The sequence below is a fragment of the Sturnira hondurensis genome, unplaced genomic scaffold, assembly GCF_014824575.4.
Source record: "Sturnira hondurensis isolate 20B ecotype Veracruz unplaced genomic scaffold, ASM1482457v3 Scaffold0022215, whole genome shotgun sequence".
NCBI classification, from domain to species: domain Eukaryota; kingdom Metazoa; phylum Chordata; class Mammalia; order Chiroptera; family Phyllostomidae; genus Sturnira; species Sturnira hondurensis.
In genome coordinates this window covers 2,707,630-2,735,437 of record NW_028094846.1, presented here as the reverse complement: position 1 = coordinate 2,735,437, position 27,808 = coordinate 2,707,630, and the positions used below count along the sequence as shown (strand labels likewise).

Here is a 27,808-nt window from a genome sequence, read left to right as displayed (position 1 = left end):
ATACAGAAAATTCTAAGGATTCCACAAAAAACCCATTAATACAAACGAATACAACAAAATTTCAGGTGAACAAATAAACACAAAAGTCACTGTGTTTTTCCTATGTACTTACAAAAAGCAACCTGAAAAGAAAATTAAGCAATTACAATAGTAGCAAAAAAATAAATAAAACAGGACAAACTTATTCAAAGAGGTGAAAGACCCATACACAGAACACTACAAAACACCACTGAGAGAAAGCAGACACAAATGAAAAGACATCTATATTGGTGAATTGGATGACTTGATGTTGTTGAAATGTCCGTACCACTCAAGGTGATCTGTGTGTGTGTGTGTGAGAGAGAGAGAGAGAAAGTGTGTGTGTGTGTGTGTGTGTGTGTGTGTGTAGAAAAATATCAGGGTGATCTAAGTTTAATGTAATTTTTATCAAAATCCCAGTGGCATTTTTTTCTTTCCTGAATCAGAGAAAATCTTAACATTCAAATGAAATCACAAAGGACAGGAAATAGCAGATACAACCTGGACNATTTTTATTTTCTGGATGTAAGTTTACACTTATAATAACATTATAATTTTTTCTTCTACGATAATGTTTGCAAAAACTGTAAGATGCTGAATTGATTCAAACTGACCTCTCAAAAATTCCGACCAAATTTTATGATTCAGACACTCAACCAACTAGGAACGGGAGGAAATCACCTTAACAAAATACAGGCCACATTTCGGCCTAACACCACACGGCCAACAGCACAACCGTGAAGCTCACGACTAACACCACAACTCAAGGGTGAAACAAAGCTCCCCTCTAAGACCAGGAACAAGACCAGGATGCCCGCGCACATCACTTCTACTCAGTGCAGTACTGAGCATTCTGATTCTGACTAGAGCAATCAGGCAAGAAAAAAGAAACAAACGTCACAGGAACTGGAAAAGAAGAAGCGAAATTATCTCTGATTGAAGATGACATGATCTAATATACAGAAAATTCTAAGGATTCCACAAAAAACCCATTAACACAAATGAATACAACAAAATTTCAGGTGAACAAATAAACACAAAAGTCACTGTGTTTTTCCTATGTACTTACAATAAGCAACCTGAAAAGAAAATTAAGCAATTACAATAGTAGCAAAAAAATTAATAAAACAGGACAAACTTATTCAAAAAGGTGAAAGACCCGTACACAGAACACTACAAAACACCACTGAGAGAAAGCAGACACAAATGAAAAGACATCTATATTGGTGAATTGGATGACCTGATGTTGTTGAAATGTCCGTACTACTCAAGGTGATCTGTGTGTGTGTGTGTGTGTGTGTGTGTGTGAGAGAGAGAGAGAGAGAGAGAGAAAGTGTGTGTGTGTGTGTGTGTGTGTGTGTGTAGAAAAATATCAGGGTGATCTAAGTTTAATGTAATTTTTATCAAAATCCCAGTGGCATTTTTTTCTTTCCTGAATCAGAGAAAATCTTAACATTCAAATGAAATCACAAAGGACAGGAAATAGCAGATACAACCTGGACAGAAAAACAAAGCTGGAGGTCTCACGCATGCTGATTTCAAGCACATGACAAAGCCACTGTCTTTAAAACACTGTGGCACCGGTATGAAGACAGACACACAGATCAAAGGAAGGGACTGACTTCGGAAGAGATGGTGACAAACTGTTGCAGAGGGGAAAGCCCAGGAGAGAGCCCCAAGGCACGACACAGAAGTGTCCGTAAAAGGCTGACGTTTGTGCTTCCGGTACTGCTGCAAACTCATAATAATGAGTATCATTAATACTCACTTCTTGTTTCTTAGCTGCATCCGCAAGCTCATCAAGACGCATTTTCTCAAATACTTGACAGAAATCTAGATATTCTGCCAATAATTTCTTTGCCTACACATACATGAATGTGTATGCATACGCACGCACAAATCTACACATATGAACGCACGCCCATGTACAGACATGCACTGTACACAAAAACACAGGCGTGCGTGCCATACACACAACCACCCCAGCGCCGCACCTCGTAGGTAGTCCCGTAATGGCACGTGAATTGGCACTGTCTGTTGGTCTCCGCGTCTTGCTCCACGTTGGTGTAGAAGATCACGCCGTCCCCAGAGCAAGACACAATCTGCTTGTCATTGGTGCACGGCAAGAACTTCGCGCTGAAGATATTGGCTCGGTGTCCCGAACGGATTGTTGTCAAAACCTGAAACACACAGAAAAGAGAAAGTAGCTCTTGGTAATTTATTATTTCCTAGAAAGAAACATTCATATTTAACATAATCATGGCCAGGAACACATTCTCATTAGCATTCTCATCTCGATGAAAATTACCATTTGATTCTACACAATTATAATTAGGGAAAAAAGAAATCAGAATCAATCATATTTTCTTTTTTTCCACCTGAGATGTGAAGGAATATAACTCCTCATTACCAAGGCAGTTATTTGCTACTTTCAGGGTTATTTCAGAAGTACCTCATCAGGCATTTTGCATTTGTCTTCAGTGGGAGGACTGGTCCAAATAAACTAGCCCATAATTTTTGGAAAATGGAACTTCTCTTTTTTATATATTTGAGATTAGTGATACATGATTAAGACAGACCCTGAATAAGAAACATCTCTAATCTCTAAATCCATATCGAGTGCTCTGAATCTCTCACTTGCAATAAACTAATCTTCTCATGAACTCACAGGACCTAAAATAGAGTGAAACTATAAGAACAGATTTGACTCAAGATCAAAAAACCATTTTCCTGTATAATGAATCATAGTGTTTTACAATTAAAAAATATTCCTATATGATACCAAATTTGGAACTATCAAAACAAGTAGGTGAAAAAGATCATCATTATACTTAAAATCTCTAGAAGTATTATCTGCTTAGTCACTTCTCAAACTGGAAATGAGGGTGGGTCATGATTAATCGCTTTTCAGATACACAAAATCTACTGGGAAGCATGTATAAAGCAAACGTCATTTTTTAAAAATAACCAGTTAAAAGAGAACCATGGTCTTTCAAAAATTACGCCACTGGGCATTTTCACAAAAGAACTGAAAGGAAGGATTTGAAGAGACATCTGCACGTCCGTGGGGACACCACTCACAAGGGACAGGAAGCAGAAGCAGCCCCAGGGTGCTCTGCCAGGCGAAAGGGCACACGAAACGGGGCACGCGAGGAATGTTGGTCAGCTTTTGAAAGGGGGGATATCCTGACACACGCTACAACACGGATGAGCCTGGAGAACACGCTGAGGGGCATGAGCCAGTCACAAGGGCACAAACGCTGTACAAACACACCCTTGGAGGAAGTTCATCCACACAGACCCAAGGTCGACAGCACCAGCTGCCGTACCTAGAACTGCACGGGCTCTTAGAGTGGTCAGTTTCTCGGAGACAGAGGTAGCGTGGCGGCTGTCGGGGGCTGCAGGGAGCAGGGAGGGGGACCGGTGTTCAGTGGGCAGGGCTCTGACTCTGCAGGTGAGAAGAGCTCTGTGGCCGGCGGGCGGTGATGGCAGGACCGCGAGGCGAGGGTGTGTGTGATGTCACCGAACTGAACTTCCAAACACGGCCGAGATGGTTACTTTTATGTCATGTATATTTCATCACCACGTTTAAAAAAAACCCACACAGCTCTGCATCTTTTAAAACAATTCTGTTGGTACCTAGATGAATGCTTTGTATATTATGAGCATTAAAATTCTGACAGTGAAATCAAAAAGCATTTCCACACACGTGGCTCTTCAGGAAACTTCACCGTCAGAAGGAGGCGGTCCTAGTAACCACAGGGAGCAGAGAAGCAGAACCTGAAAGCATCGGCTTCCCTCTGCTAAGTCGGGACCACTAAGTAGAGCTGGGTGTGAAACAAAATTATGACCTATCTTTTAATCAAGGGCAGCCTCAACATGACCTCCTTTTAGGCTAAAGGACCACAAACATTTATTTAAAAATCTTAACTGTTTGTAGAAATATGAGGAACACGCGAACTGTCTATTCTGTAAGACTGCTAGTAGTAAATCAGACTGCCCATGTACCATGTTCTCGCTGATAAAGAAACAGCAGCCCACTGCTGTGTATGAAGTCAGAGGGAGGCCACGAAAAACCAGAACACAATCCTAATTAAGACTAGGCATGCTACGATACCCAGCTCGTTGAACTGAATGCCGTGAGGCGTCACTAGGACCCGGCCCTTGACAAAATCCAGCTTTTTAAACTGCTTGGCTTAAGATTAAATTGTGTGAGCATAAAAGAAAAAAAAATCACATCGTCTTCCCCCCATCCCACCGAAGAATACTCTTTTCAGATAATGTCATTTCTGGGGATTTTACCCACTTGGACAACAGGAGGCATGCTTAAACATTCCAGAGTCATAAGGCCACGAGAGACCCAACATGTCCCTACAGAAGGCAGGGAACCTGATAGGAACAAGTTCCAACCGACGTGACAGACGCTTCGGCAAGGTAAGAGTATTCTTCACAGACATCCAGTCTGTGTCACTCACAACTTCCTGGTTTCTTTTCCTCGTTAAGTTGCCGATTTTTTAAACCACTAACCTTTCTGCTGTAAGGATTACTAATCACTAATTTGGTGTCATCTGAACCAGATAAAATGTATTCTCCAGTTTCATTCCAACAGATTGTATTGACCTAAAAAAAGAAAAGAAAAGAGATTTCAGCAAACTGAATATGAAAACAGGTGTGCCATCTTTCACTTAACGGATGGTTCAGTTTTCATACCACTAATGAGGTTACATCTATGGTAAACAGTATTTACTAGTTTATTTATTGAAAGTACATACTGACCACCATTCAGCAAACACAATGTTCTGAACATTCACAATAAAATGTCTATCTCCCTTAAATTTTATTATTTAGATTTATTTTAATTAATTTCTTCTCTATGCAGAGACATAGCACCAGGCCCCCTAGAAAGGAATCAGGAAACTCCATGCACAGCCCCAGGGGTGGAGGCTGCACCGCCCCCACGGTCAAGGGCACGCCCATCAAGGAGAGGGCTGGAGGGTTTGGAAGCAGACCTGTGCACTAACATGAGGATTTTCAATCAAGGGGTCAAAGACCAATCGATGGAGAAAGAGCAGTCTTTCCAACAAATGGTGCGGGGACAACTGGATTACAAACAAGCAACAGAATGAATTTAGACGCCTGTCTCACACCACATACAAAAATTAACTGAAAACAATCAAACATCTACAGCCAAAACTGTGAAATGACTAGAAGAAAACACAGATGTAAATCTTCATGAAAACTAAAACCATGATGAAGCACTACTTCACACCTACTAGGATGGCTATAATAATTTTAAAAAAGAAAAAGAAAAAAACAAGAGTTGGGAGCATGTCGAGTCAAGAAACTAGAGCCCCCTACGCCGCTGGGAGGGGCTCCAAATACTGCAGCTCTCTGGAAAACAGCCGGGCAGCGCCTCAAAAACCGACACAGTCACTGCGACTGTGACTGCGCAGTCACTACACTGCGACCCAGTCACTCTGCCACAAGGCCCGTGCCCAAGAGAAGAAACAGACACGTCCCACAGAAACCTGTACACAAACGCCCACAGCTGCAAGATTCGTACCAGCCCAAAGGGAACCAACCCGAACATCATACACAAAATGTGACTGCCTGTCTGCTCATAAAAAAACACCCACACAATGAAACACACTTCGGCCACATGAAGTAGGGACACACTGCAACATGGACGAACCTAGAAAACATTAATGAAATGAAGCAGCCAGTCTGAAAGGCTGTAAGTTCTCCTGCGTATCTGCGGGGTCCAGACGAGGCCTATCTACAGAGACAGAGGTGCAGCGGTGACGGCCAGCAGCCGGCGCAGAGGGCACAGAAGGCGCAGGGGGGGGAGGGGGGGTGACTGATAAGCAGCACGCACGTGCTGCTGCAGACACGGGAGTTACATGGGAACCAGGTGGTGGTGTCGCCGGCCCCAGCATGATTGCATTTTAAAGATGCCAAGCGACAGGGAGATAAACGGTGACAAAGGGCGCTTGACTTGGGGTGGTGAACACACAATACAGTGTACAGTTGTGTATTATAGAACTGTACCCCTGAAACCTATGTATTTTATTCACTAATGTCATCCCCAACGACTTCAATAAAAATAAATAACATAAAAAATTAGTTAAAAACACTGAATTGCAAGTTAAATGGGTGAGTTTTACGGTGAGCTTTATCTAAATTAAAAAAAAAATCAGACTTCCACTTTCAGTCAAGATGGAGTAACACGGACAAACTGTACTTTAAAAAACACACACTTAGAAATTCAAAATTACTTTAATGTCTCAATGCGAAAGTGGACGCTCCCATTTACTGCAGTCCAGCACAGTCTGTTCGGGGGGCCTGGGGCACGTCCTCAAACATCGGAACCCTGGGTTCTAAAGTCCTTCGTGGTGGAAAATTAACTCTTACTTACACAGCCATCGTGCACATTCAGGGTTGCTTCAAGTTTTAATCTTTGGATGAACTCTCTTCTTCCTGTGTGAGAAGAGGGAGAGAACTGAGTGAACCCTACCTTTTACTGCCGAGGGGAGCTCCAGAGCCTCTGATCGGCGTGGGCAGGTCCAAGCGCGAACTGCAGCCCCTCTACTCACTGGCCGAGCGACACTGGACAGGTCGAGCCCACCCCACGCTCAGGCCTGCTCACCGAGTCCCCACCCACCTCCCAAGGCTGCCACACGCAATGCGTGACTCCAGGGCAGAGAGGGCTGGGCGCAGCGTCCGGACCCCATCCTTCACCCATTCACCCAGCAAACACGCGGGGCCTCACTCCCCTCCCAGCCGCGCTCTAGCAGCGGGGGACACAGTGGCGGCAGGACAGAAACAGCTCGTGTCCGGTGGGGGGTGGAAGACAAGAAACAATGTAGCACCCAGCGTGGCACCTGGTGAAGGCGCGACAAGGGAAAAGAAAGCAGCGAGAGGGTAAGACAGGCCCAGAGCAGAGCACAGGGTTTTCAGTCCCACACGGGACAGCAGACAGCGATGGTTAGACACCACCCACACTTACACACACACCCCTATTTCAGAAGTGTGAAAATATTTCCAAGCTCGTTTCACAATGATGAAACGTGGCAGCAAAAAGTAAATAAAATCGACCCAGCTGCCCATTGATATCAGGACAGTTCTAACACTACAAAAACAGTACACATTCTTTCTTTGAAAAAGAGGAATGTTCCCCTTTAAGAAATGAATCATCTTTACCAAAGGACCAAAAAGCTTCATGTTTATTCAGAAGCTGTAATGAAAGGAAGCAGAGTAATGACAAAGGGAGACAATTAGCCAAGTAATCAAGCTGATGAGGCTCGAATATAATCACTTTTGCCTGTGTTCTCCACCTCCTGTGCAGGGACACACTTCTCCGTTAAGATTTCTTGCCATTCCACGTGAGGAGAATCATCTTTTTAAGCCAAATTGGTTTTTTCACCTTGCTTATAAATGTCAAGATGGACAGGTTGAGGATGAGCATAGGGGTTAAAAAGTAATTTTATTTGGGGGGAGGGAATGCTCTATGGTTCCAAAATTTATTGGAATAAAACAATTTACAGAAATTCAGTAAAGTATTTCTACGAACTATGTTGTACTTTAACTCTTCAAATCTTTCAGTTATAAAAAGATGCTAATAGTAAACAGATACATATTTAAAAATCTTTCCCCTTTGAACAAGACAGGCTTGCCAATTCTACTGAGTAACAAGTTAACAGTTAAGAAATAAAGCAGTCAAATTAACAACATGGTAACAATTCATTAAAATGCTTCTTAAAAAGTACTGGAAAATTTTCCAAGCTTTAAAAATATGGTTTTTAAAACATAGCTCTAGCCACTGCTGTCTACAGGAAACTGTGGTGGCACATGAGAGAAAGGACAATAGCTAAATATATGGCTCCTGAGTGATGTTTGTGAATGTGACTTTGGAGATCGAAACTGTTAGACGTCCACACAGCCCCTAAAATGTGATTCGGAACTAACGAGTGTTAGCACCCTACACCCTTTTAGTGGTAGTGATTGTGCTACCAAGAACGGGAGCTGAAAGCCCCCAGAAAATGAGAACTGTAAGTGTAAACACCTGACCTCCCCCAAATCAAAGTAAAAATAAACCCACGTCCATTACAGAAGGCTGCAGAGCCTGGCCTGCTGGCCAGCTAACAAGTGACCCGCCATTTCGTGGGAGCCGGCAGAAGACTCAGGACTCCCGAGTCACAAGAAGCAAAGCACTTCACCACTCGGGCACTGCCAGAGGTGTGGGCTTCAGGTTCACAGGGGTTCCCCCCGTCCCCCAATTCCCACTGGGCAACGTGAAGCAACCTGGGAGCGACAGTGTGCAAGCAGTGGGTCTGAATCACAGAGGGGACCCAAAGCGTACACCCAGCAGACCTGCCTGACATAATAGACACATTATCTTCATTACAATGGACAATAAATAAACGTGCCTTCTGCCCCAGAGGGAGACACCGTATCTCCCAAGGCTGTTCACCACAGAAACATTCTTGGAAAGACAGCCGGAAAAAGCAGCCAGCGCCTCTGCCCGGGAGATACCAGACATGTTGAGAGCCACAGAGAACCCTTCCCACAACGGGGCTCTTGATGTGTTCCGGATGAACTCGGCCCCCACCCAGGCTGGCTACTCAAGTCTCCCTGCCTCCTGTAATCCCCTCTGCCTCCACATTCCACTCAGCAGGAAGAGACTGCAAGCTCCTTGAAAAGAGGAGCACCCCCCGTTCACCCGGGTACCCCGAGTGCCCACCATAAAGCAGACACTCAGTCTGCATTTGCTGAATCAGCGTATAAACGAGCGGGACCTGAGTCTGCACTCTGTTCTGTGTTCCACTCAGTCGGGCGCACCCCTAGCTCCCTGATCCGACCAGGAGACACTGTGGACAAAAAAGGCCAGAGCCGGGTTTAAACATCTAACTTGGGCAACACTACACACACGCGGGGGCAAGACTCCACCTCCCGGAACCTATTTCCACACTGGTGAGAGTTTCACATTCGACGGGAACACCATCAACCCTGCAGGTTGGCTGCCCAGAGTAAGTGACCAGCACAAGCTCGTGGATGTGCCCGGCATACTGCTGTCTCCCCAGGGACCAGTGGGGCTGTTCGAAGTCAACACCGTGAGAAAAGAGAGAGAGCGGGGTGTTAAAGGGCTGGAGGTCGCTTCAGCGGGTGAGGAGAGAGCAGGGCGAGTGCCATCGAGGAGGCGGCGCCGCCACAGAACTGCTCCCTCTTCCTGATGCGCCTGTCCCTCCGAGCTCCTCCTTAAGGCCAAGTCTCCAGGCGCAGACACTCGCTGCGCCCCCCGCCCCAGCTCACGGGCAGGTCCCCTTTTCCCTGCACGGTCCTTCCGGCCTCCTCCTCTTCATCGGTTTGTCAGAAGTTACCGATTATCAGTGACTCTAGGGGTCTCTCTCAAGACTCATTTCTCATGGCCTCCGAGTCTCATCTGTCACTGCTGACGGCTGTCTGCCTGAAGTCGTCTTCTGCAGAACATCCCCCCACCCCCGCGTCCCACCACACAACCAGAACTGAAAACCAAAGGGCGATAAAACTCCAGGGAGACAGAACACAGACAACGTGGGGAGCAGGACCAAATACGTTTAAGATCTGTGCACTGAAAAATATGAAGGCATAACCCACTGCCGAGGGAAATGGAAGGACACCTAAAAAGGAGAAAGAAAAGCCGCCTCTGTGGCCTGGAAGAGCTACCACTGCGAGGCCACCAGTCTGCCTGAAATAATGTGCAGGGTCAGTGCAGTGCTAGCCAAGACCCCAAGAGTCTTTCGTACAGAAATTGGCAAGTTGATTCTAAACCTTATATGAAAATGCAAAGGACACAGAATAGCCAAAAAAAAATTTTTTTAAGAACCAAGTTCAAAATCTTGCCCTAGCTGATTTCAGTCAGTACTCACGACGCAGACAGGGCCTACTGTCAGAAAGACAGAGCCAAAACCAACGGCCGTGGCCGAGAATCTGAGCTCCATGTCCACGGTCAATTCCCTCCTACAACGGGAAAGGATGGTCCTTTCGGAGACAGTGCTGGGCCAATGCACAGTCACAGGCCGAGAAGTGAAAGCTGACCCCTTACCTAACAGCATAACTAACTCAAAATTGTTCACAGACCTAAATGTAGAGTTAAAAACACAAAGCATCTAGGGAAAAAACGCACAGTGGAAATCACTGTGACCTTGGATTAGGTGAAGATTCTTAAACAGGACACAAAAAGTAAGCACCACAAAAGACCCCACTGAGAAAAATAAAGAACAAGACAAACTGGGCGAACATACTTGCAAAATGCCTATCTGATTAAGGACTTGTATCAAGAATATGTAAAGAATTCTTACAATATTAAGAAGGTAAATTTGAACATTTAACCAAAGTGTAGGGCTGGCAAATAAGCCATGAAAATCGGGAGGGTTAAATCAAATGCAAAGCAAAACAATAACGTACCCCTGCATACCCAGCAGGAAGGCTAAAACTGGGAGGGCCCGCGAGGCCCAGCGCTGCCGAGAATGTGGAACTGGACGCTCCCGCGCGCTGACAGTTCCTGGTGAGGACACACACGCTCACCCAAGGCCGCAGTCCCACTGCGGGTCCTCCCCCGAGGACGGGGGTTTAAAGTGCCCTACTCCAGCCGGAGTTCCCAACGTGTAAGTGAAAAGTCTCATTCATATCTTCTGGATTAGCCATCAGCAGTGTTTACAAAGTTTTTTAATCTGCTCTAAGTACTTGAGAACCCAAGCCACACTAACCTTGAAGTCAATAACATTCAATTACAATTATTAAAAAAATATACACCATCTAGAAGGGTTTTGCAAAACTCAAGCCGAGACTCACTACTGATCATTCTACTGGACCAACAACATTTTCAACATGGTCATAAACAGAAATGAGAACACACCCCACCCAGAAAGACTAAACCACGTTTGTAGAACCTTTTATTTTAGCTGTGGGTCACACGTCACCACGGGCATGTATTTTTACTGTGGATTGTGGTCACAGAATTTCCAAAACACCGACCTAAAGCGTAAGAGTGCCACGAGTGCTGTGCTACCAGAAGCGCTCATCCCTCCTAAGCGCGTCCATCCCACACCAGGGAGGGACTAGATCCTCCGCAGGGCGATCCTGTCCCGCTGGCTGCACTTTGAGGTCAATATTGAGGCTGCAGTGTTGCCTTCGGTGGTCTTATTTATCTTCAGGAATCAGCATATTCTATTCTATATGGTTTTCACATTTGACATCATCGCTACTAAAATCAGACATTTTCAAATTTTCACTGAGATTTCAAAACTCAAGAATTCTGAAACACAGTGTAGCTCAGTGGATTGAGCGCGGGCCTGCGAACCAGAGGATCGCGGTTCGATTCCCAGTCAGGGCACATGCCTGGGTTGTAGTCCAGTTCCCTGCAGGCCAACTCCCAGCAGGGGATGCACAAAAGGCAACCATACATTGATGTTTCTCTCCCTCTCTCCTTCCCCTCTAAAGATAAATAAATAAATAAAATCTTTAAAAAAAAAAAAGAATTCTGAAACACAAATTTCAATTTTGAAACTCAAAAACACAAATTTCCACTAACTCTTCCCCAGTAGCTAACTTGGAGGCAAATGTCAGAATTTACTGACCCTCATAATATATTATAACTTGGCAATACAGTGTTAAGTTTGGGAAATCTGAATGTAGATGTAACCCAGGATATGCCAAAAAGAGTCATCTAAATGCAAAATCAATTTCAATACATACTGACCTTAATAATGTTCAGACACTGTCTCTCTAATCCCCCCACAGAAAAGATTCCAGTCCCCACTATGAGCTGCCCCAGGCTCCCTGCTAGTCCACATGTCTGGGTGCCCCCCAAGTCCCTCTGCTGGAGTCCTGAGCCCCACGGTGATGGTGTCAGGCATTGAGATGGCATCAGGATGGCTCCTAGGGAGGTGAGTGGAATTGGATTCGGGCTTTTCTAAGAGCCCCTGTGGCCAGGAGCTCACAGGGAAGTGGGGGCTGGGCACCAGCAAGCAGGCCTCATGGGACTTAGACTCTGACCGTGTGGACAGCAAATCTCAGTCTTCCAGCGTCCAGGTTTGTTCAAAACAAATCTCTCTTGTTTATGACCCGTTTATAGCATTTTGTTACGGCAGCCCACACTGACCAAGACACTGCCTCATCATGAACATTTTATAGTGTTTTATGCAATATAGCAAACAGTTCCCTCTGAAGGTTCCTTAAAATTTACTTTTGTTAATTACCATTTTTTTTAATTTAGAGGCGTTAGGAAGCGTTCATTCAACTTGTAGACAAGTCTGTCTAAAACGAGAGAAAGATGGAAAGAGGCAATGTACAGAAATGACAGTCTCCTTTATGAGCAAGGTGTATCTTTATAAAACTGTATCCTCTAAACTATGTCACTGTAACAATCGCTGTAACAAGTGACTTGGCTCACAAGTCACTGTAACAATCACTGCTCTTCCAAAAGCATGGCCAATTGCTGCACACGGCGCATGGTGCATGGAGAAACTCCGAAACACCTGCACACTAATCAGGACTCTGACAATCAGTGTTTAAAAAAATAAGTCTCACACTGAAATTTACGTCAGGCTCATAGAAATGACTGTCCCTGGCCTATTGTCTGAATCCACGCTGATTCAGGTGAATTCGGGGACTGTGAGTAAACACACACTTTTTCTCCTAAATAACGTGACAAATTACCTTCACTCCCACAATGTAAAAGTATGTTTTGTGAACTGTAATTTTATGGAAGGGAAAGAGATAGTTAACCAAATTGAAATAAAATCAATGACAAAGCTTGAATACTACTGGTGAAAAGATACATTCTATGGTGCAGTAATTTAAAATGCAAATATCACAAGAAAAATATGTCAATTTGTTCCATCCCAGTTTCACTGTTATTTAGTGATAATTCAGTATTAGAAATGCAAATAACGGAAATAAATTAGAAATATAATTAACCTACAACACTACAGATAATCAGAATGTTGAAATGTTGAAATCTCAAAAAAGGGATCTATTTACTTTCTAAAACAACTGGACTCAAACTGTTTAAAAGAAAGGCTTTATAAGAGTACTCCAAAATATCGTTTTTTAAAACGCTCATTAATCCAAACACTGCTAGCGTGATTCTGCTGTTTCCTGAATGCTAACCCAGGACTAGCGCTGTCACGTTGAAGAGGTGGGCAAGCCCAATGGAATAAGGTAAACAAAGGCCAATCGAATACGAGCTATTTTCAAATACTTAGGAAACTACTTTTAAAGGAAGCTGTTCCGAGAATGTGCTAATTATGAAGTATTTATTTTTAGCACACTTCAAGTGCTATATAAAAGGAACTCCCTGTATACATATATTTTAAAATCTATCATTTAGACTTTCTACTAAAGACAGGAGACTCCTATCCTACTCTTCCATTTCCCTTCACCCAGCAAACTCCAGGGAGTTAGAGTAAGAAGGGAAAAACTACAGGGTTTTGATTTTAATTGACTGTTGGAGACACAGCTGAACTAACGGAACCAGAAGAAAATATTAATGTATAAACGTACATGTGTTTCTACAGAAGGAGCAGCTTGGATCTCCCGGAGGCAGGGCAGCAAAAGCAGTCTGCGTAACAACGTTTGCAGTGAGACACCGTGTCTGCGGGTCACAGACACACACACACACCCCTGCAGCGTCTGGGTGTGTGCGCACGTGCTGGTACGAACGCAGATACAGTCTGGACAGACCTTCAGCAGACAGACAGTGGCGTTACCTCCCGGGTGCGTGTGTGAGGCTGGAATGGGAGGGGTCACAGGGGTCTTCGCTTCATTTTCATTAAGTTCTTACATAGACTGTATTCATGCCACTTAGGACACTAAAAACATAAGGATAAGAAGGAAAATGCTTCCAACTTCTCTGAACTATTTTATAAACCAGAACTGTTGGATGTAACAAGATTTCATCTTCTTTTACTGACTTGAAGTCAAAACCAAATGACACCCACAAAGACCTACCCAGCAAGAGACAAAATTGGAAAGAAAACAATTTTTAATGTCTTATCTTCAAATAAAAGAGAAAGAATACAGAGTAATGAAAAGATTGCACAAGAAGAAAAAAACAGACCCGTACTCAATAGTGGACTTCTTTAGTTAGCTCAGGCGTGACCCAGAATCCTAAAAAAACAAACCAACAACAGCAAAAAAACAAAAAAACAAAACAAAAAAAAACAAAGAACCCACTCTATTCAGAACGAATTTAAAAAGTGGAATACGGTTCCCTCAAGCACTGAAGGCTGTTTTTAGAAAGGTGAACTAAGAAACAGAAAATGCCAAGTGTGCGCGTTGCAGGCCTGGGAATGGGAACGCGAAACCCTACACCTCCTCAAGGCGGTCAGACCCAACCGAACTGCGGGTCGCCCCGGAGCGCTCGCGAGGGTGGGGACAGCTCAGCCTCCACTTCCAGGCTTTGGCTCCGAGCCGCGGGACACTACGCGGAGTCAGTTCGGAGCGTGAAGTCCCCGAGGGTGGTCGCCGCGTCGCAGCCGACCCCTAAACCCTCTGGGGATCCAAGGGGAGTGAGTGTCAGCAAAAACTCAGGTCCTCGGTTGAGCGAGGAGAGAGCTGGAGTAGAGAGGGCAAGAGCTCCAACTCGTGCCCCAAACGCTCCGGGTGGCCCGACAAGTCTTCTCCCGAGTCCCACTCCAGAAGCGACCCTAGTGCCTTTCCTGGCCGGTACCGTCCGCCCCCGGTCCGGCCCCGCGAGGAAACCCCAGCCAGGGCGGCGGCTGGCAGCGCGCAGAGACACGGCCGCGCAGGGCAGGGCGCTGGGTCCGTCCAGAGGGACCCACCCAGCGCCGCAGAGCCTCAGGGGCGTCCCGGCCAAGGCGCTGTCCCACCACCAACAGCCCCCGACCGCGGCCCCCTCCCCCACCTCTGGGCGGCGACCTCAGCGCCTCCGCCCCGGGGCCCCCGCTCACCCAGGTAGCGGCTCCGCAGCCGAGACGGGTCCTCCAGCCCGAGGGACCTTTTCCTCACGTCCCACAACAGGTGTGGACCAGAGCCACCCCGAGACATAGCTCCACCGGGCTGGGCGGGAGGGGAGCCCACCGCGGAGGGGAGGGGGCAGGGAAGGGGACACGCGATCAGCCCCCGAGCCGCACCGGCACCATCCGCGCGCCGGGCCTCGCGGACGGGCGCAGCGACTTAGATGGCGGCGGCACCTTTTCCCCCGAAGCCCGGCCGCACCCGGGCCAGAGCTCGCCTCATACTCTCCTCACACTACCCAGAACATCCAGAGACCAGCAACAGTCTCCTCCCCCGGCCCCTCCAACGGGAGGAGGAGGTGGCGGAGGCGGAGGCGACTGCGACTCCGCCCCATCTCGACCCCGTTCTCAGCGAGCCCTCCCTGCCAGGCCTTTCTCGCGAGATGAAGACCATCCGGGGGCCTGAAGCCGCCGGTCGTCACAGCTGCCCTCATCCTAGAACAGCGGATTCAGGCCTCTGTAGCCAGATCCTTCACTTTTTATGGATAAACGAGGAAGACAGCGCGAAGAGGCTGCGGTCTGAAGTCTCTCTCTCACGAGTCTCATTCCCAAGGAAACAGGAGAGTTGTGGGCTGTCATCTTTAGTCAGGGCAAGGAAGGCCTGGCGAGCCCATTTTAACTACGGGCCTCCTTAATCAAAATAAAGGCGATCAGAGCAAGTTTAACTTCACTTTCCCTTCTCCAACATGGCCTCGAGGGCAGGGAGGAGAAAGGGGCGGTCCGCGCTGGGCCCCGCCCACCCCGCCGGGCAGGCCAATCCTCGCGGGCAGCTCCTCTTGCGCAGGCGCGGTGCCGCAGGGCTCCGCAAGGACTCGCGGAGGCAATTTTCCTGGCACCTGTTGTCATGACTCCTGCTTTCTGTTGGCTGTTGGAGGGCTAGAGGCCGGCCGGGGGCGGGCCGTCGCGGAGCCTCCGCCCCCTCGGCGTTCCTCCGGCCGGGGCCCCTGGGAGCTCCGCAGGGCTGCCGGCTGAGCGGTGGCGGGAAGAGCGCCCGAGGGGAGAGGAGGACGCCAGGCCCTGAGACAGGGGAACGTGAAGCGCCGCTCTTCGTGGTCAGCCCGACGAGTACGCGACCGCCCTCCCGCCCGCTGGGCCGCGATCCCCCGTCCGCAGAGATGTCAGCCGCCGGAGTCCGGGGCCTGAGGGCCACCTACCACCGGCTCCTGGATAAAGTGGAGCTCTTGCTGCCTGAGAAACTGAGGCCGCTGTACAACCACCCGGCAGGTAATGGCCCCGGAATGGCCAGCTGCCCCCACTGCCCGAGACCTCCCCTCCCTCTTCCTCTACGGGAGACCTTCCGAGGCCCGCTGACAACTCGGTCTCTAGAGGCGTCACCTACACCCCAGCCCAACCCCCTCCCGGCTTTTCACTGTGCTTCCGTCCACCATCGGTCGCCAGCCTTCGCGACCTTTGTGGCACCCCATCCCTTAGGACCCCTGGACTTTGTCCTGCTCCATTTCTGCGACCCGGAGGCGGTGCGGGCCGCCGGGACACCTTCGCCCTCTCCGCCTTCGCTTCCCGAGCGCTTGTCGCGTGAGAGGCTTTGGAGGAAAGGTCACGCCGCCTCCGGGTCCCGCTGGCACCGGACGGCTCCGGGGTCACTGGCCTCCGCAGCCCCGGAGTCTAGCTGGTCTCAGTGTGCCCTGTCTGTGACATTTCTTAACGAGCTCCCCCGGCACCGTTTTTGCGTGGACACACCTGGATGCCTGTCCCTTACTGCAGGTGTGACCTTGGGCGAAATGCTAGATCTCTTAGGTTTTGTAAATATGGTCAAGGTGAGAAGTAAGTCTATATAACATGTACACGTTTGGCTCTTCCCGTTCAGCACATGCTAGCTCTCTGTCTCGTCCTGGTGGTTGAAAAAACGTATTTCAGGAGGAAAGTGGAAAAGCCCAATTCCTCCCACTGTGTAAGACACTCGGTAAGATCTGCGATTCTCCGTAAAACGGGCAGTAATAACACTTAGGTGGCTGGGAGCTAAAAGCAGATCTCTTTCAAGCCCCAGAGTTTGCAAACGTGGAGAGTCTGTTCCGCGTTGAAGTACTGAATTGCAACCCTAACAGGGGCCCGTTGGACCAAATCCGTGCGCCTGGTCTCCTCCGCGTGGGTTCTTTTCCCACGGACAGCGGGCCTCCTGAGACTGAGGCTGTTACCACTAAATCTGATTTCCAGTTTGATAATGGAATGAGCTGTACTTAGGGATTATGCTTGAGTATAATGTTATTTACTGCAGTATTGTGCCCATTATAAAATTGACCTTTAAGGAGAGAATTTTTTTGCTTTTTTATTTTACTTTCTTAAGAATATTAAATCTTTATTGTTTTTGCCCATTACCATTGTCTCCCCCTCCCCCCCACAATCATTTCACTGGTGTCCGTGAGTCCCTTTTCCTTTTTGCTCCATCCCTCAACCCCCTAACCCCACCCCCCACCCCCACCACTAGCTGTCATCCTGCTCTCCATCCATGAGGCTGTCCCCGCTGTCCTTGCTAGTTCACTTTGCTCAGAGAGGTTTTTATTGCTGAAGAAGTTTGTTTAGTTGCCTTTTAGTTCTTTTAACACTCAATTTTGGGAACTGTGCTGCATTTCATGGCGAAGATATCCGGAGGGAGGTTGGGCAATGCTCCTGTAATAAGCTGGGCTGCAGAGCAACTGATTCTGTAGTCAGTCTGACCCTCCAGCCTTGTGCTTGGGCCGCAGGGCGAGGGCAGGGCATGACGCAGGGGGAGTCATTTTAAACGACCTTAATAACAGGGTAGCTTTATAGTGGTCTTCTCCCACGCCTTGGCTTTAACCACCCATTATCATCGCCAATGATACCTTATTCAACTCTCAGAATAAAGAGGAGGTGCTTTTCATTCGTGGATTGTGCATTTCATCTAGGCGTTCTTGGAGTACATGAATTGTAATCCCGCCTCTCTACAGTGGGCGGAGCCTAGGGTTTGAAGCCAGACAGATTTGAATCTCGACTGTGTGACCTTGGCTTTAAAGGCCCCCAGCCTTAGTTGTCCAATCCATAATATGGGGATAATAATGATCACATGTAAGGATGGTTATGGAAATTAAACGGGTATCTGCAAAACAGGTAGCACTTAAACTCTCAACAAAGAGGGGTTCTCTCCCATCTAAGCTGTGGCCCTGTGGTCAGGGCAATAATACCCCTCACTGCAGAGTTATTTGTGGTTAGACAGTTCCAGACGCACCCATGTGGAAACGGAGAAGCATGAACAATAAAGCTGTTGACTCGTTAGCATTGAATAGAATCTGAGGAAACACTGACTCTTGTTCCAAGGGTTATTCAGCTGACTATTCAAACTTTTGCATACTATTTTGCATAATGGTATGTTATTGAATCATCATTTAAGTATTAGGCTAGATTCACATACATACCTGAGATTTGTATAAATCTATGCAAAGCTAGGATGTTAATAGTTGGATAGCATACATTATTGATTCTAAATTTTTTGAGATTTACTACTATCACTGGCAAGTTATATTCTTACTGTAAAATCAGAATAGTTTTGGCACAAATAAAAATAAGTAATTTTTGGCAGTCAATATTTGTGTCAACCTTTATAAATTAACCTAAAGATGTGTAAGTAGTTTGTCGCATGATAGTGAACAGGTCGTCCTGCTGAGTATAAAGAACTGAGAGGAATGTTGGGGGCTGCAGAAAAGCAAACAGCCGCAGAGCAGTGGTATGAGAAGGCTGGGACGGAGGCGGCGGGGGCGCTCAGTTGGACACTTACTTTTCACAGCGGGGCACATGAGCACCTCCGCTCCAGATTTGTACTTGTGTGCATTTGCCTGTTTGTGAGAGCTACTCACTATTCCAACAAGAAAGTCTTTCCTTAGGGAGGGTCTCATACATAAAATAAATGACATACTTTCTGGATAGAATTCATTTATTTCAATAACAGTCATTTCAGATAAGGAAATTAGGTAAATTTGTGCACTTTTATCAGCAGTTTCATCAAAGTTTATCAAGGCAACTAGATTTGTTAACTTGTTTGAAAATGTCTGTCTGTTACATACTCTGTTGCAGAATTTCTCAAATTCTTCTATGAAAGTTTGAATTTAAAAAAGTTTCACTTTAAAAATAAGAGAAACCCATAACAACACAAAAGAAGATGACCATTATATTATTTTCTGTATTTTTGTTATGCTTGAAAATAACTTATATTTTTAAATATTGTTCCATATTTTCAGCATTTGGGGTCTTTTCAACTCCAGGAGCGGACTGCTAAGAAACGGGATGAAAATGTGTTAATTAATTGTTAGTTAATTCCTTGTCTAAAAGAATGTACATTTATATCTGATGGAGATACATTTCCCTCGTTTTGGACTCCATTAAATTTCTTATGAGATGGTTTTTATTCAGTATATTTCAGCAGTCCAAATTATCTACCCAATCAAGCTTTTTCATTCCCTATAATGAACGTTGTCTAGGTACTCTGTTAGTGTATACTTCCGCTTATCTTGATTTTAAGGCAGTATAATAATTTCAGGCATCGTAATTGTTTAATTATCTGATTTTTTAAGTGAATTACTGTGTTTTAATGAACAGCTGTGAGAATAGCGGTGTCATTATGTAGAATAAAGCTGGTTTTCTAGGTCTAGAATGATCCATGCGACATTGCATCGGCATCATTTGACCATATCTATAATATTTTCAAATGCTTTGTCTCACCAGAACTTCGCTTTTGAAATGTGAAGGAAGTTAGAATATTTTCTCATTACCGTATCCACTATTGGCGGAGGGCTTCTTTCAGGGAGACAGCCCCTGTACCTGGATTCTTACACGTTTAAATTTACTCACTGCTGTTAGGGTAGAAAATGATTAGGTAAGATAAACTGGAAGCGTGAACGAAAATGTTTCTATTGACATTTTTTTGACCCATCATATGTACGATTGCAGATATAGCTAGCCATTTTCCCTTTTTAAAAAAAAATAAGAAAACACTATTGATTTGCATTCATAGATATGTAATTCTGATTATTTTTGTCCCTTGTCAGGATCCTCTCAAATTTCAGAAAAATTAGAAACTTGGAATGTTTTATGTATTTGCAACTGATATTTTTTAAATTCAGTACTTGGCAATTGTTAAACTAATTTAGGGCTTGTTTTGTAGTTTAAAATTATTTACTAACTAAAACATTAATACCGCTCTTAGTCCAAGTTCTAGCAACCATAAAATCGTATTTAAAGGACTTTTTTTTTGGGTTAAATTTGGTTGTGGGGAGAGGGACAGTTAATACACTATTTTAAGACGATCACCTAAGCTTGGGGAAGACCTGCTGCAAAGCCTGACTGTTCTTTAACTCTGGAGCATCAACCACTTGAGCTTGTAGAGAAACCAGAATCCCGAGGCATTGCTCAGGGAACAGTCTTCGGGTGGCAGGGGAAGAATCATCGGTTTGGAATGGGAAGAGAGGAGTCTGCTGAAGAGTTCAGAGCCAGAGACAAAACAGGGTGCTGAGTTACCCTGAGTGACGAAGCCAAGGGTAATTCATTCAGGGGTAACAAGTGGACCTAGTAATCGATCCTGCCTAAGGCCAGAGGCTTTGTATACGACAAAGAAAAGTGAACCCGGTGTGGTGATAGGAAGCCCAGCAGCTCAAGCTAAATAAAAGCACCAGCGTTTGAAAGACTGACTTACAGGATCAGTAAGTACTTGGTGGCGTCTGTCCTCTGGGAAGACAGTCTAGAGCCACACAGGGGTGCGCGGCAGTCCAGTGGGGAGTTACCAGTGAGTACAAGTCTAACGCAGCCCTGGGGTCCCTAGAGATGAGTGAGGACCAGAGTCCAGCCTTGGGCATGAAACAGTTAGGCAAGTCTGTAATGTCCCCAACCTGAAGGTGCCCACGAGTGAACAAATGTTAGTTCCATGTTCAAGGCAAAGCATTGGGAATGGTTTCCAAAACCATCTCCATTATACTCTAGCTAGTTTATAACAGGTTACAAAAACACAAATAATTGACAAGGAGATCAAAGCAACTTGTATGAAAGGCTGATACTGTGGTGACTATCTAAATGTTAACTTATAAACAAAGTATGTAGAAAACAGTAAAAATGATAGAAATGGGTTGAGAAATCTGAATAGTTGGTTTATTCCTAAATTTTTCTTTTTTTTTCCTTTTAGGTCCTAAAACAGTTTTTTTCTGGGCTCCAGTTATGAAATGGGTAAGTCTTGAGTTTTTATAGAAGCTACTAAAAAAATTCTCTAATGGGAACTTACTAATTTGAAGTAACCTTTGTGAAGGATATACTTTTAAATGTTCATGGTATGCATTTGAATGATCTCATGCAAATATTCTTAGATGTATCATTTTTTACTACATAAAGCACACCAGTTTTTTCAGAACTCCACAGATTAAGAAGCCTGGGAACACATTTGTTAAAAATGCTGACAATTGCGAGCCCTAGGAATGTGAAATTTCATTCTAAAATTTTATGACTAAGTAAAACCTTATTAGAATACCCCTCCCCAAATTAACGGTCACTATTGATTTAGTATGAGAACTGAAGATACACCCAAATAAAGGCAAGGAAAGTCAGTCTCAAAAAGTAGTGGGATTATCCAAGAGTGTATAGTAATTCACATCTGGTAAGTGACAGAGGCCAGGGTTTCTGACTCCAAGACCAGCGCTTTTTTTGGCTCTGTGCCAGTGTTTCTACTCCCACAGTTCTTATTCAGCTGAAAAGAAGTCCTTCTGGCGGCTATCTGTAGCAAAGCATTGATTTTGTGTTGAAAGGGCCAGTTCTGGGAGCTGACAGTGCTGCTTAGAGTGTCATCTGTGGGTGTGCAGTGTGGACATCACCCAGCAACGTCTCAGAAATGCCCGTCTTCAGGTCTCAGCAGCGCCTCAGTGAACCTGAACCTCGGGGGACAGTGCCCAGTAAGCCGTGCTATACTGAGCCCGCCAGGGGACTCTGGTGCCTTCTAAGACTTGAGAACTGGTCTGCAGGCTTTTTAAAAAATAGAATGAAATCACATAAAATTTACTGTCTCAACCATTTGTATAGCATTAGGTACCTTTACATCATTGTGCAGCATCCGATCTCTAGAACCCTTTTGTCTCGAAAAGTCTCTGTCCTCACTGAACAATAACTCTTGACCTTTCCCCCATCCCCTGGCACCCTCCGTTCTGGTTTCTGTTTCCATGAATTCGACTTTCCTGGAGACCTCCGAGCAGCGGGGTTCTGTGTATTGTCTTTTTGTGCTTGCTCATTTCCCTGAGCACAATGCCCCAGGGTTCACCCGGGCTGTGGCGGGTGTCAGAATGTCCTTTTTAAGGCTGAACAATATTCCACTGTATGTATCTGTCCCATTTTGTTTATCCAGTCACCTGTGGCAGACGCTTGGTTGGTTCCGGTTCCACCTTGTGGCTATTTGACATGCCGCCCTGGACAGTGGCCGACGGACGTCTGTCCTAGTTCCTGCTTTCAGTTCTGGGATTCTACCTTGAAGTGGAACCGTTGGACCCAATGGTAGTTCTGTGTTTAATAGTTTGAAGAACTGCCATATTATTGTATATTCCACAATGGCTACACTACTTTACAGCCCCACCAGCAACTAACAAGGTTCCAACTTCTCTAAATTGCTGCCAGCAGTTACTTTCGTTGTTGTTTTAGAATAGCCATCCTAATGGGTGCGAAGTGGCATCTCATTGCCGTGTGGATTTGCATTCCCTGTTGTGATCGGCTGAGCCGAGCGCCTTCTCCTGGGCCCCTGGACCGTTTCTGTATGGTCTTTGGAGGAAGGCTTGTTTTCTATCGAGTCGTGTTTGTTGTTGGGCTACTGTAACTCTCTTCCATGTTGGGACAATCAGAAGCTCAGTTCTAAATCTAAGTAGTTGAGTCTTTTGGAGCTGGAAGTGGCTGTCTGCTACTCCTTAGCCTTAGGCAGGTGGCCTCTGCCATTTCGCCCCCTCAGCTGTAAAGTGACGAGCGTGAACGAGTGGGTGGGAGCTGTGTTTAGAGAGAACTAGAAAGCAGTTCTTTTTTGTATTTACACGCTGGGAAAAGGCTCCGTCCATTTTTTAAAAAGTTTTAATAACATCATCTCCTTTGATGGTTCTGCTCACATTCTGAGCATTCGAATACCGTGTTGTATGCCCCCCCAACCCTCATACTAATGGAAGGTATATTAATATTTCCTTTCTCTTCTCTCCCTGTTACACTTAAAATTGTATAGTAATTATATATCTATACAGTAGAATTGATTACTGAAGTGCTGTCTCTAGCACCATTATTTAAAAGAATAGGAATGATTTAATCTATTTACCATAAATTTGGCGTCCTCTTTGACCTCAGATTTGCCACAGTTTGGGAGTTTATTGATTTTACCGGTAGCTTTTGTGTGTGTTCGAGCTGGTTCATCGGTGCTTTGCAACACTGTCAGTGTGGGATTTTCACAGGTGCCTTCCTGCCTCCCTTAAAAACATCTATTTTAAGTTCGTGTTGAAATCACATACTCGCCTGATGACTGCATAGCAGCAGAACTTCTGTGTCCTGCTCTCTAGTGGGGACACTTCTCCTGACAGACACTGCTGTACGTGTCCCTCTCTCAGAGCACTCCGTGACCCATGGCAGTCTGCGCGTGACGTAGAATCGCTGCTGCCAGCCGTGTGCAGGGCCTGGCCAGGTGTCCGGCCATGCGCTGTGAAAAATGGAGACGTTTAGTGAAGAGGATATGAGATACTTAACGCTGTACACAGGACAGCGACGCCTCAGTCCCCTTCAACGTAGGCACCTTGGGACCTCACACAGTTCTCCCAGTTGCCAGCAGCTGCCCTGTCCTATTTTCCTGAATCTCACTGAAGTTCTGAAATCCCTCCCCTTTAAAAGGTGATTTTAGTTTGGGGAAAAGCCAGAAGTCACAGGGCACTGAATCTGGGCTGTAGGAGGGCTGAGTCACCTGGGTGATTTGATGTTTCACAAAAAAAAACTCTGCAGGAAATGTGATGCATGAGTGGGCGCCTTGTCGTGATGAAGCTGCCAGTCACCAGTTGCCCATAGATGCAGCCTGTGTATCATCCCAATCTTCCATGGAGGAATGTTCAAGTTTAGTGCAAAATTTGATGCAGTTTTGTTGCTCTACTCCCTCAGTCATTTTGAATGCGATGGCCACACGGGACGCATGCTCACTCAGCTATGCCTGCCGCCCCCAGTGACTAGTGCAGTGAAGTCGTCATTGTTCACACACGCGCACTCCAGTCCACTCTCCTTGGCTGCCCGGTTATATCAATGTCGCACAAATGGTTCTCGTTATAGTAACAATGGCTGGACTTTTTCCTGACCTTGTATATGTTCTGTCTAGGAGCAAAACCCCTTTGCTGATTTATAGTTTCCATGCAAGAGCATCTTTGAGAAACTCAGTAAAACCTGCTAGTAATTTCTTAAAAACATAATGACATATTTAGGGTTTGATTTAAAAATACTTAAAGGAAAGGGAGGAAAAGAGGTAAAGCCAATGAGGCAGAATCTCAGTAACCGTTGACTCTGGGTGGTGGGAACGCGGGGTTCTCGTCCTAGTCTCTCCTGTGTAACTTCGCATTTTTCATCAATAAACCTTGTTTCCATACACACTCCAATCTCCTCAACAGAGTAGCATAACTAATACCGTATTTTGCCATTTATAATGCACAGTTTTCCCCCAAATTTATGAGCAAAAATGAGGATGTGGGTCATACATGGGCACAATGATTACATACCATGGGTATAATGGTTACAGTAATCCCATGTATAATGCACACAAAACCGTGGGAGTGCGTTTACATATGGGAGTGCATTCTACACAGCAAAATACGGTATTCTAGTGAGGACTTGCCCCGGCTTTTGTGAGTAGTGCCTGTGGTGGGCTGTGGATGGGTGATTCCGTGAAAGACTGTCAGAAACACGGCAGCAAGAAACGACCGTCTGTACTTTGACATGAAAAAATATCTAAACAAGAAACTAAATTCCAAGAGAGCTTTTCTGATATTTTTAAAAAAGAAGAACATTGACAAAAATATGAAAGGAGGAATCTATGCCAATTATCATAATTTTCAGGCATTCTCCATACCAGTCGTTCCTGATGTGTATAAAGAACATATAAACTCATATGTGGAAGAAGTATCATTTGTAGAACAAATGCACACAGACACACACTCTCGTGATTTTTAAATACATCAGACTGGTTCTTGCAGTTAACAAAATACAAGTTAATTCTGCTCTGGCTGGTGTGGCTCGGTGGATTGAGCGCGGGCCTGCGAACCACACGATCGCGGTTCGATTCCCAGTCAGGGCACATGCCTGGGTTGCAGGCCAGGTCCCAGCAGGGGACGCACGAGAGGCAACCATACATTGATATTTCTCTCCCACTTTCTCCTTCCTTTCTCCTCTAAAGATAAAGAAATAAAAGCTTTCAAAAAAATACAAGTTAATTCCCAAAGCGTTCCTGAATTCATCACAGCTGTTTGTCATGCTGCACACTTCCTGAATGCTGCCGTCCGGTGGCAGTTCTGACGTGGTGCTGGGTTTTATTTGAAGGCACTTGCTGCTACCCGACTCTTAGGATGCGTCTTTCTTCTCTGTGTTTCCAGGGGCTGGTGTGTGCCGGGCTGGCCGACATGGCCAGGCCTGCAGAGAAGCTCAGCACAGCCCAGTCCGCTGTGCTGATGGCCACAGGTAAGCGAGACCAATGCCCGTCACGCCCCTCGGAGGAGAGTCCGAGTTTCTAGGGTGTTTAACGTCACTTTGTGTAACAGTGTAATGTTTGAAGTGCGTGTGCACACACACGCAAGGACTCACGGTGCATCTCCAGGAAGTTCCCGGATGGAGGAGGCAGAGGAGGGCTACAGCGAATGGTGCCTGCAGGGTTTCTGTTTATCACGCTTTTGTCATGAACGTAGTTTCATAAGTAGGAAAGAGGTCCAGTTACTATCCCTGGTCCTGCAGAGATTGCCCAGGGGTGTCAGCACTGGGTGTTTTGTGCAACACTGAAGTGCAGCTTTTCCGTCCTTTATCCCACACTATGTTGTCACAGTCTCACTTAGAAGTAGTTTCCTCTAATGTCGAATGTTCAGATGAGATACTGCAGCGGTACCTGTGCTTTAAAAATATATATATTTCTTCTCAACAGGGCTTATCTGGTCAAGATACTCCCTTGTAATTATTCCCAAAAACTGGAGTCTGTTTGCCGTTAATTTCTTCGTTGGGGGAGCAGGGGCCTCTCAGCTCTTCCGCATTTGGAGGTAAGCCCACTGAGATACAGAACATAAAGAGAAGGTAACCAAGTTATCCTCTACCCTCCTTCCAGAAGGCTTTCCGCTCTGTAGAGTACGTTTTACTTCCTTCATCCTCACCACCGAGGGTAACGAGTGTCTCTGTGACTTGATCTTCCCATAGTCCTCTAGTGCATCGGGGATGGATGAGTGAACAACGCAGGCGCCTTCGGGGCTTACTCACATCAGTATAAACTTCGATTTGTACAGTGACTTTATTCACAGAGTATTTTTCTCATATGCCATCCCGTTTTAACCTTGTATTAACTCTTCGTAGTAGAGCTAAGAGAATGCTAAGTCCCTATTCAGAACTATTATTGCCTTTTTAAAAAATCAATTAATATATTTTTAGAGATAGGGGAAGGGAGGGAGAAAGAGAGGGAAAGAAACATCTATGTGAGAGGGAAATATCAATCAGTGGGCCTCTCTCATGTGCCCTGACTAGTGACTGAATCTGCAACCCAGGCGTATGCCCTGACCGGGACTCGAACTGGCCACCTTCTGGTTTGTGGGATGACTCCCAGCCAACTGTGCCACACTGGTCAGGGCCAGAACCATTATTTCTAATGTCAGAAATTCAGATACAGTTTGACAAAGGGATTTTGGGCACCTTTTAGTTAAAATAGCGGACTGGGAGATGTAGTTAGAAATACAGGTGTTGGACTGGGGAGCATTTCAGAAAACACTATTGAATATTTGAATCGGGCCTACTGAGAGGACCGGGAGGGATGGTAGGCGTCGCAGAGGTGGTTCCTTCCAGTGCACGTGCTGGTCCCGCCGTGTTATAAGCTGGGAGGAGAGTCCGCCAAACATGTTCACGTGTTTGGTCACGCTCTTGTGTGTTTCACGAATGAGAGCCTTCGTGAAAACGATGCTCTTGTACAGGAACCTGTATGTCAGTTAAGTTGTTACAACTGTTTTGGCAGCTGGAAGCCAGATGCAGATGAAGCCCCAGTCACTTTCCCTTCCGCCTGTTCCTCCCCACGAGGTGCTGGGAAGACGGCATTGACCACTGTGTAGCCTCGGGGCGAGCGAGTAGGAAGAAACAGAATGGGTTTTTATTCCCCTCTGAGGTGTATTTATCTGTCGTGATTCATGATTGTTTTTCTTTGTTTTCTCTATAGATATAACCAAGAACTAAAAGCTAAAGAAAACAAATAAAAGAGTCCTTGATCATCCCAACAGCCCGATGTGGACACAACCACTGGGACCTAGTTTGATTTATTATTTGGTTATTGGTAAGGTGATGCTGACTGTGCTAACCGTTGGAACACATAAAATAAGCTAATTTCACTGGGAGCTAGTACCTGATTCGGCAGAAAAATAAAAAAAATTTACAATAACAGTGTCTCTCTACATACAACGCAAGGGACTTATCTATGGACATTGGTAACATTTTTCCTACTCTTCACCTGTAATAAACCATACATGCTCATACATGCCCTGGCCTCCCTCTGTTCTGTCAGCCAACGTGCGAGCCCGTGAGAGCACCCCCATCCCTGCGAG

The 27,808-nt window shown here is 45.8% G+C and overlaps 2 protein-coding genes across 5 annotated transcripts in view; one reads left to right on the top strand and one right to left on the bottom strand.

Annotated features, from left to right (window-relative positions):
* The window catches only part of DCAF6 (DDB1 and CUL4 associated factor 6), a 71,538-nt gene extending 56,223 nt beyond the window's left edge, over nucleotides 1-15,315 (bottom strand). For 2 of the 4 annotated variants that reach the window (XM_037035269.1, XM_037035270.1), the window contains exons 1-4: nucleotides 14,970-15,315; nucleotides 6,434-6,495; nucleotides 4,546-4,638; nucleotides 2,013-2,198 (exon numbers count right to left, since the gene is read on the bottom strand). In XM_037035269.1, coding sequence (XP_036891164.1) covers nucleotides 2,013-2,198; nucleotides 4,546-4,638; nucleotides 6,434-6,495; nucleotides 14,970-15,066 — 438 coding nt within the window. In that variant the 5' untranslated portion in view covers nucleotides 15,067-15,315. The remainder of the gene's footprint in view (nucleotides 1-2,012; nucleotides 2,199-4,545; nucleotides 4,639-6,433; nucleotides 6,496-14,969) is intronic. The other 2 variants (XM_037035271.1, XM_037035272.1) reach the window with 1 other exon arrangement.
* A 619-nt stretch (nucleotides 15,316-15,934) lies between these two features.
* Nucleotides 15,935-27,737, top strand: MPC2 (mitochondrial pyruvate carrier 2). The gene is made up of 5 exons (XM_037035112.1): nucleotides 15,935-16,259; nucleotides 21,178-21,218; nucleotides 25,622-25,706; nucleotides 26,161-26,272; nucleotides 27,427-27,737. Exons 1-5 carry the CDS (start codon nucleotides 16,151-16,153, stop codon nucleotides 27,461-27,463), a joined length of 384 nt encoding a protein of 127 aa, XP_036891007.1. The 5' UTR covers nucleotides 15,935-16,150; the 3' UTR covers nucleotides 27,464-27,737.
* The last annotated feature ends 71 nt before the right edge of the window (nucleotides 27,738-27,808 follow it).